The sequence below is a fragment of the Crocodylus porosus genome, unplaced genomic scaffold (genome assembly GCF_001723895.1).
Source record: "Crocodylus porosus isolate Cpor-Errol unplaced genomic scaffold, CroPor_comp1, whole genome shotgun sequence".
Lineage (NCBI taxonomy): Eukaryota > Metazoa > Chordata > Crocodylia > Crocodylidae > Crocodylus > Crocodylus porosus.
In genome coordinates this window covers 47304309-47314388 of record NW_017728950.1, presented here as the reverse complement: position 1 = coordinate 47314388, position 10080 = coordinate 47304309, and the positions used below count along the sequence as shown (strand labels likewise).

The following is a 10080-nucleotide window of genomic DNA, read 5'->3' as shown; positions in this document are numbered from 1 at the left end:
CCCACACTCACCAGCTTCTGCACTGGCCTTGGGGCTTCTGAGGGCTTGTGGAAGAGCCTCCCATGCAATGCAGTGCAGTGTGGATTGCCTGCCCCCCGCCAACCAGGCAGGAGCTGGTGAGTCAGGACTTTTTGTTTGTTTGTTTTTTGGGGGTTTTTTTAAAAAGGCCAGAAGCTGGGACTCATGGGGCAGCCATGGGGGGGGGCTGAGGGGGGTTGGGAGGCTCATGGCAGAGCCCCCCATGTGGTGTGGCAGTAAGGGGCAGCAGGGATTCCCCACCCCCGGGCAGCACCTGGTACGTAGGGGCTTTTTTTTTTTTCAAAGAGCTGGGGCAGGTGGGGCAACCATTGCCGCGGCCGGGAGATGGGGCCTGTGTGATTTGGAGATTCAGCCAATTTGGCAGCAGCTGAACCTCCAAATCAGATTTGGCCAAATTGATTCGGGACAGTGATTCGAATCACTGAATCCGAAGCAAATACTAGCCGCTTCACACAGGCCTACCATTTAAATCTCTTTCCCCCATGCATATGCCACTTAATTCCTTTCTTCCACTGTTCTTGTTTGAAGATAGCATGTAATGACAAATAGTGTGGGCCTTAAAGATGGAAAAAACAACTGGTATTACCTTGTACTATGATGTGATGTGATGTGAGAGTTAACTCTTTTTTATCATATACATTTCTGTGACTCGGCAAAGTCATATGTACTAATAAGTTGAAATACATAAAATAATAAGCTATTGAAGGCATCTTCCAAAATGAGTTCCCAAGATTTTCTTCACATTTTAACTCACAACTTCCATCTAGCTGGTACCTATTCTTTGCTAGGTCAAGCAAGTCCTTCTAGGTTTAGGACTTGTCTATATGGAGGAGCTGATGTAGAATAAAGCTAAACTAGGACATGAAACTACATTTTTCATTAATTTAATTCCAAACTAGCAAAAACTGCCTTTGCATTTAGCACATACTAGGACAGCCCACAATGAGGAACTAGTGCAGATAGTTTTTATAGTTTTCTATAAAAATTACACCCTAACTTGCCCATACAAAAAAACCCTTGCACTCCCCTACCACGTTTTGTGGTGAGAAATGCTTCTTTAATTGGTGACCAACTGAGGACAAATTTTGGAAACAACAGTATGTTACATAAAACACTGTGAACCTGCTCAAGAATATATTTAAATATTATATTATGTAGAGTTATGTACCGGGTTCCTGTTTAATTAAACACATTCAATTGTGTAATCTTTTGCTATAGCTTTTATTATAGTGAGCTTCCACTACTTTCTGATCGTAAGTTTTGTTTTGTGACTAGCTAATGGATTCAAGCTGAAAGTCTACAGAATGTTTTAGTATTGCACAGACTTAAGCATTCAGAAATTTACTGAGGTGTTAAAAATCTCTATTTATAAAGTCTGACCGTGATATCTAATTGCTGTCAAAGCAATAAAACCATCTGTGCTACAATTACTTCTGCTTTGCTAATAATGTGAGTTGTTTTATCTCTACCATTTGTAATCCAATAATACCTGACAATGCCAAGATCCCTGAATGCAAAATGTCAAAATATAATGCATTTTTTTTTAAATATAGAGGACTTGAAGCTCATAGTTCCAACCATTCCAAGCTTACACTAAAGTAATAAATTACTTCATTAGGAAGAATACAAAGTTACTGTGTTTTATAATAAAAGTGTTCCATATTTGGAAACGTGTTCCATATTTGGAAACAGCACCTAACTGTTTTTGACCAACACTCTAGTCCTAAAAAAACACATAACAAAATTCCCAACAAACAGTACAACATCTGTACTTTTCTTCCATCCCACAGACCTTACTTTAGTGGCCTGTTTTCATTATTACCGATTCAGCAGTTTGAAAATGCATTGATCAATACTGTGAACCAGTAATAGAATTTAGTTTAAATGCGTACTATTTCTACCTCTGCAAATTAACCTGGAAAGCAGAAAGGGATGAATTTCAGTTCCAATGTATGATCCCATAAGAAAACAAAATAAGCAATTTGTGTCACATAGTTCTTTGGGTCATACTGAAATTCTTACTCTTGGGCCATACTGAAATTCCCAGACCTGAAAGCTATGAAATCAGATTATAAAGCTTTAGGCTGAAGGAAGAAGAACATATTTGGTCTCCTGACTTTGAGCACACTAAAGCTAAAAACAGATGTCAGGTTTATCTCAGGTCTGACTGTCCTAGACTTCTAACTTACTTCAAAATAGGCAAGAGACAGCCGTTTACATATGCAGCTTGAATAATAATTCATTCAAATTAGCCCCAAATAGGGAGAGGGGCAGGGAAGGGGGTGTTCTATCATGGGACTTCACAGGTAGTTAAAGTGGGAGAATGGGCCTGTAGTAGGATCCCAGAATAATAAAAGGCTTTGTCCCAGGAGAAATCCTACTTCTGTTTTTAGCCTATGATATTGCAAGAGAGTGCTCCTCACCTGCTGTAGTACATGTCTTTCTCTCAATGTCATCAATCTTCTGTGGAGTTCTACTAGTTCATCAAGATATGCCTGGAAATGAACCCCCAACAAACAAAGAACTTATTAAGTATACAGTACAGCTGTATATTTTAAAAGCCTCCATCCAGACTTTGTTCAAAGGATTACAAGTACCAATTTCTACTTGAGCTTTCTTACCAAATGGGTTTAGCTTACCTCAAACTAACAAGTCAGAATGTGGTCCAAGCCATCACACATTAAACTTCTGTTACTTCACAGAATAAATTTAAATTTACCGCTAAAGTATTTAGGTCTCTAACATAATTTCTATTTTTTTCAGTTGTCAAAAAAAGTTTTCAGAAAGACCCATGTATTCTTCATTATAATGAAAACAGGCATTTCTCAGCTGTCAGGTTCCAAAGAGCAAATGGAATAGTTAGAAGATGGTTTTGAGTTCCATAGCATACTATTTTTAAGATGCCCCGAAGGATTCAAAAAATAAACAAACAAATTAGTTCAGAGGGGATAAAATTCCCTCCCTCACTGGCACTTTTAAACACCAATTTGCACGAGGGGGAAACTCTTCCATCCATAGGCCAGGGTATCTGACATCACTTATGTGGAAGGAAAAAAATTACATTTCCAGTCTGGAGGTCACAAACTGTCTGGGGGATCATAAGCATTTTCCCTTTAATGTTTTTTTTCTGTTTTAACAGGATCACTGGGCAGTGAAGACACAACATGGCTTCTTAGGACACCATCTCTAGAGTGGAGTTGGCAACATTTTTGGGCAGAGTGCCAAAAACACCAACAACCTTGATTTGTAAGATGCTGGTGTGCAAAAAGCAGACAGTGGGGGAGCTGCAAGAGGCCTGATCCTTGGTGTGGTAGTGCAGCCCCGGCCCCATCCCTGCCGTCTGCCCCAAGGGTTGCGTGCCAAGCTCTGGTACTTGTGTCAGGGGTTGCCTACCCCTGGTGTACATCATGCCCAGAATAGAGCACCCCAAATAGGGACGCTGCATGGATATATGCATTGTTCTCTCTTTCAGGAACAAAACAAGGGATACATATTAGGCTGTTGATGGGAATGAGACACCAAATTACGAGTCCTGGTCTCATAGTAGCACAAAGGTTACTATTACTACTAAATTCTGAAACCTTCAGGAGTCTCTATGCTGGGAAGTTGCATGGAGTTATTTAACAAGTGTTATAAAACTCAGTTAACCATGGTCAGTTGACACAACTTTAAAGAAAATAAAATAGTCTTTCCTTTTGCTAAATGCTAACTCTGAGTTAAGCAGCATAATATTAAAATTTATTCAACACTATCATCTTCAGGCACTTACAAACCCTTGGAAAGGTTTCTGTATAATACCTAGACTGATTGCCTGGGATTTTGGCAGTAGGTTCTGGGCAGGAACTCTCTTTTATTTGTTCTATGAAATATTATGTAAATGTATAGCACTGCCCTAATAATGAAATAAGTGGAAGATACCCATGTAGTATTGAGGGAGAGTAGTTAAATGGAAAAAAAAAAGAAAAGTTCAACAGATGAAAAACGCCCCTTAGAGTAGAGTTTTGGTAACTTGCAAGTTTTCCATTCTGTAAAAAAATTCTACTACTTTGGCAACAATGTAGAAGAGAAAATACTGTACCTTAATATGGCTTTCTGAATTAATTTACTGTTGTCACTTTCATATTTACCTTATCACAATCACCATTCTTTATTTGTTTATCAGATTTACTTTGCTTTATTGGGCTTTTCACTTCTAGAATCTGGAGGGAAAAAAAATCCCTGTAAGCATTAATTATATCATTGGGTTATATAAATAATTACATTTAAAAAACCTGCCATCACCCAAAACCAACCAAAAATATAACAACTAGAAGAAATCACAACCAAACTCCACCACTGACCATTCATGCTTTTTGACCTACACAAAGTTAGTTTTCTCAGAAGAACTTACATCAGAAAATGCTGTTTCATTAAGATGAAATTATTAAAAACAAATGGACTTTAAAGAAATTGATTCCTGGACCTTTTTTATTGCTTCTCATGTCCTCCATTCAGATGTTGGCAAGGGAAAAGGTGTAATTACTGAAGATACATAATACTGAGGCATTCTCTAGGTTCTTGGAAAAGGAGACTTTCAATACAGAGAATGGGAAAACACATTTAACAGACTGCATATTGTTGTTTCTTTTTCATGAAGGACACAACTTCCAGACTGCATGAGGTCTAAATGCTCCAAAATGATTTAAATAAAAAAACCAAAACCCAATGCGGTGGGCTTGCCAGCAACAGCTCAGCGTACCAGCTTTGGAAAAGTTTGAAATGGTTATTGTGGTATTTCCCTTTTCCCCCACCAATCAGGTAGAGGCAGGGAAGAGGCAAAGAGCTGGGCCTGAGAGGGAACTAACACCCCCCTTCTCTTTAACTGTTCTGTTTCCTATCTGGGGGTGAAGCCCCCAAAAGGAATAAAAAGGCAGTGCGCCCAGCTTCTTCACTGAGGAATGAAGAAGAGGGTGGAAGAAGAGCTGGCCAGGAGGGTGGAGGACTGGCCCCAGAAGAGCCAAAGATGGACTGTCAGACGGGGTGGGGCAAGCTGATGTAACCCCCTGCCCTGCCATGAGGGAGCACAGTGTTGGTGCACAGCCGGTGCACAGAAGGTCCAGGAGGGACCGAGACCCTGGGAGAGGCAGGCAGCAGCTCAGGTCTCCAATCCTGGCATGAGGCCAGGCATCCTGGTGCACGGGTTGGTGCATGGAGGGTCCAGGAACGGACCTAGACCCCAGAGTTGCACAAGCTGCCTAGGGTCTCCACTCTGGCATGAGGCTGGAAATGTGGTGCACAGGTTGGTGCAGGGAGGGTCCAGGAGTGGACCGAGACCCCTGAACTGCACAAGGTGGCTCAGGTCTCGAAATCCTTGCATGAGCCAGAGCCAACAGTGCACAGAGCCCAGAGAGGGCCTGTGGCTGGAAGGGCCTTGCGAAACTGAGGACCCCCTGCTGAGGGAGGAGATGCCTCGGCCGGAGGAACAGGAGGGCCTCATTAGAACTCAGAGAATCGTGAGCTACCAGGGAAAGAGCTTCCCACAATGGAGGAGGGATTTCTTGCTCCCTCATTTGTGGCTAGCAGCTGGAAGGGAAGCCCCGAAGGGAGGACTCCCGGGTTGTGAGGTCCCCCTTGTGGGTGATTCAAACAGGGTTATAGGGTCCTGTAGGGCACTGAAAACCTTTCCCCTCTTAACTTTGGTTACAGGGTAACATGGACTATCCTTTTGTTTTCTTGGGAATTTAATTTTGGGCATGCTGTGCTCTGCAGCCTATATTTTGTAAATTCTGTGCCTCATATTTTGGAGCCTGTGCCTTATGCTTTGATAGCCTTATACCTCATGAGAGTATAAGTTTGCATGACTGTTAATGAGACCTTTGTTTGACCTCTTGATCTCTAATCAGTATAATATATGTAGTACCTGTATAGGTATGTGTATAAATTGCTTATAGTTCCTATATTTAGTGTATATATGTATATATTATGATTTTCTTATCTTATTAAATTTGTACGTAGTTAAGTTTTATTGTGTGTCCAAGCCTGACTCTATAGGGGAAGGAGGGAAACTGTGCAGCAGGCAGTTACACCACACAGAGCACCGGCCCTGCTAACATTCCCTTCAATTGGAGAGGGGAGTACATAACTGCATACTACCTGGGTTACACTAATATTGTGTTAACATAATGCTTTTCCTTCAAGAAGATTCTAAGCCACTTTGCAAGCTTCAGCCTGCATAATGTACATACTAGACACCAGGACGCCTTCAGCTAGCACTGAAGTTCAGTCATCTCTGGAAAAAGAATGTGTCAACTAAGTCAACGGCACACTGCTTCTATATGACAGTTTTAGGACAGGACAGGAATTTTCTTTCCCCCACTTGGAAACTACAGGTCAAATTTATGTAAACAGCTTGGAACATGGCAGTTTCTGTGAAAAGTGTCAGAGGATGTTTAACAATCACAAATGATCCAGATTTCTGTTTTACATCTCACAGTACAGAAGATAACTTTGGTGACATGTCCACCCTCCCCACTTCCCTCAATACGCTTGGCCAGGGGTTAGCAATGTTTTTGGGCAGAGTGCCAAAAACACCCCAACCTTGACTTGCAAGATGTTGCCATGCTAGAGATGGATGGTGGGGGAGCTGTGAGGGACCTTTTCCTTGCTGTGGGAGTAGAGCCCAGACCCTTCCCCACCATCTGCCCCAAGTCGTGTGTGCACCTGCTGCCAGAAAGAAGTTGGTCCAGGGCTCTGCAGACCCCAGTGCAGCCACTTACAGCTTCCCTGCCACCTGCTGCAAGCACCCCAGGCTCCCTGGTGTGTGACCAGGGCCTGGCCAGAGCTTGGGCCTGCTGTGGCAGGTGGCTGGGAGGCTGCAAGCCACTGTACCGAGATCTGTGGAACCCTGGGTGGCTTGCTGTTTGTGGTGGATGCACAGGCACCTCCAGGTGGATGGTGGGGGAGCTGTGAGGGGCTCAATCCTTCTTGTGGCAGCACAGCCCTGGCCCCTTCACCACAATCTGCACCAAGGCACGCATGCCAAACAAAATGTCTTTTCATGCCATGCTCTTGCATACATGTCAAGGGTTGCTGACCCCTGCACTAGGATATCATAACATGAACTTCAATATGAAAACAAAATCAAACTTTTGGATACCACCAGCCCCTCCTGCACCAGTTTTCTCCAATTTCAATAGCCTCCCCATAGTTGTAGTAGATCGTACCCAATAGCATAGTTGAAAAGGCAACTGATGCAGCTGCCCTGAATGCCACCTTGGTGAAGGGGTGCAAAAAATAGTCGTGACCACAGTGGTGGCTAATCATCAGGAATCCTGGTTTTCTTTGATTTAAAAAAATCCCCAATTTTCAGTTAAAAAATGTAACCCCAAATCCAAATTTTTCTGGGATTGAAATAAAACACCACTAATATATAGATGTGTATATAGTGGTGTTTCATTTTAATCATGGAACAATGTGGATTTGGGGTTACTTTTTTTAACCAAAAATCGGTAATTTTTTTACATCGGAGAAAACCAGGATCCTTGCTGATCATACCACTGTGATTGCAACCGTAGCAGCAGAGACTGCTCTGGGCATTGTGTGGTTGCTACAGGTGTGGTGCTGCCCATCTATGCCTCTAATTGCATTTATGCTCTATAGAGTGCTAGTAACCTAAAAAATTAATACACATTCATGCTAGCTCTGGCTGCTTCCCTCATGGACAAAAGGAACAAATGCCTTACCCAACCATAATTGTTTATTTTACTAAGAAAGGTGCATGACTGAAATACAAATGACGAAGCAAGCCACTGGGAGTGAAGGGAAGAATCTTAGTTTTAACAGGCCTGGAGGCTGCTTTAGTTTGGGGTGGAAGAAAAGCAATCTTCTCTTGACAAAAGAAATATTTCTGGAAAAAAAGTCAGGTTTTTCAGGCGCTGTTTTATTACTTTAAAAAGAAAAAAAAAAAAGCTTATAAGCTAAGAGTGATTTTTGACATGCAGTAATCCTAACACCAGAAAGTATTTTCAAACAATTCAGTAGCTAGGACAAAGTATAGCTGAAGATAGCTCTCAGCCTATCGTTGTAAGGTCTGTTTTCCTGACCTCTGATCATGTGCGTGGCTCTTCTCTGGACTCTCTCAAGCTTCTCCACATCCTTTTTGAATTATGAAGCCCAAAACTGGATGCAGTACTCCAGCTGTGGCCTCACCAAGGCAGAATACAAAGGGAGAATGACATTCTGGGATTTGCTTGAGAAACATCTATGGATGCAAGGCAGCTTTTTGCTCATTTTACTAGCTGCAGCATTGCATTGCAAGCTCATGTTCATCTTGTGGTCAATCATGACCCTCAAGTCCCTTTCATCCATAGTGCTAGCCAGCATAGCAGTGCTGAGCTTACAAGGATGTTGCAAGTTTTTCTTCCCAAGGTGGAGAACCTTGCATTTTTCAGTGTTAAACATCATCAGGTTCTTGTCTGCCCATTTCCTGAGCCTGTCAAGCTTAGCCTGGATCACCCTCCTGTCCTCATGTGTGGATGCCTTACCCCAGAGTTTGGTGATATCATTGAAGTAGGTAATGAAGATGTTGAAGAATACAGGTCCAAGGACAGAGTCTTGAAGGACCCTACTGGTCACACGGCACCACGATGACTGACTTCCGTCAACCACCACTCTCTGGGTCTGACCCCGGAGACAATTCCCCAGCCAGCAGATCATAGTGGACCCGACGCCGCAGTTGGCCAGTTTTGCCAAGAGGTGATCATGGGGTACCAGATCAAAGGTTTTTTTGAAGTCAAGATATATGACATCAATCTCTTCTCCCTTGTCCAGGTGATAGGCCACCTGGTTGTAAAAGGAAACAAGATTGGTCTAGCAAGATCTACCCACAACAAACCCATGCTGGGTATCCTTCAGGATGTTGCCATCGGCCAGTCCGTTGAGGATTTTTTTCTAAGACCTTCCCTGGGATAGAGGTCAGGCTGATGGGCCTGTATGTGTGTGCTTGGGGTACCTGGAATACTTGGGTGATGGTTAAGATGAGAGAGAAAGAGTTAAAGTGTAAGGTGTGAAAGTTGCTTGAGCCAGGGTTAGAAGCAGTGGACTAGAGAGAAGCTAGCTCAGCAACTGAGGTTTGGGTTTACTTAAGATCCAGTGGCCCCAGGGTTACTCCAAGTCACTGGTGCACAGTGGGCAGGGGAAGCCTGATGGCAAGGTAGAGACAGCCAGGAAGGAGAGAGAGACAGAAACCTGGGAGCTTGGGGCTGGAAACTGAAGGCAGACAGCTGAGATATTGCAGGGGTGGGGGGCAGATAAGTGATGGCAAGCAGGAGACAGCCAGGAAAGAAACTGAGGCAGAAACCTGGTTGCTCAGGGGAAAAGGCAGTGGGGATAAGACAGTGGCAAAGAAACATGGAGTTTGGAGGCAGGGAGGAGCTCAGGGCAGGTGTTGGAGGTTGCAGTGAACCAGAAGCAGGAGAGGGAGAAATAAGACAGAAGTGAGAGGGGCGAGGAGCAGTGATTGGAGTAGGGCTGAACCCAACTCGTGGGTCCAAATAACAGGTTTATTAAACAGACAACACACTACACAGCCCCATGAAGTTATTGGTTTTCTCTCACATGCGTGCGTGCGCACACACACACACACACAAAATGGTATGGCAACAGCAGAAAGAGACTCAGTGGCAGGGTTGGAGTCCAGGTAGGGAAAAGAAGCAGAGTCCAAGTCCTTGGTTGAAGAGGCGGTGGGGTGTGATAGCTACCTATCCAGACTGGAAAGGGGTTCTTGTCCAGTAGGTGTTGTCCAAAGAGGGGTCACCAGCAGGGCCTCTGGATGGATAGGTGGTGTGGCATGGTTCTGGTCCAGATAGAGAGGGCATCTGTGAGGGAGCGGGGGCTAGGGGCGGCCATGAGCTCCCTAGCGCCGCCTACCGCCACGTTAGGGTGACGTAGCACCCTCAGAATCTCGCCCGCCACGACTTTGATGGTTAAATATATAATGTGGAGGCTGCCAGTTCCTTAATGGACGGTCTTGTTGTTCGTCCCTATTCCAGACTGGGGTTATCT

General features: G+C 43.7%; 1 protein-coding gene across 4 annotated transcripts in view; it reads right to left on the bottom strand.

Moving 5' to 3' along the window:
• MLLT3 (MLLT3, super elongation complex subunit) overlaps positions 1-10080 on the bottom strand; it is a 218999-nt gene that overhangs the window by 7490 nt on the left and 201429 nt on the right. For 3 of the 4 annotated variants that reach the window (XM_019555233.1, XM_019555235.1, XM_019555237.1), the window contains exons 10-12: positions 4167-4238; positions 2463-2534; positions 502-595 (exon numbers count right to left, since the gene is read on the bottom strand). In XM_019555233.1, coding sequence (XP_019410778.1) covers positions 502-595; positions 2463-2534; positions 4167-4238 — 238 coding nt within the window. The remainder of the gene's footprint in view (positions 1-501; positions 596-2462; positions 2535-4166; positions 4239-10080) is intronic. The other variant, XM_019555236.1, reaches the window with a different exon arrangement.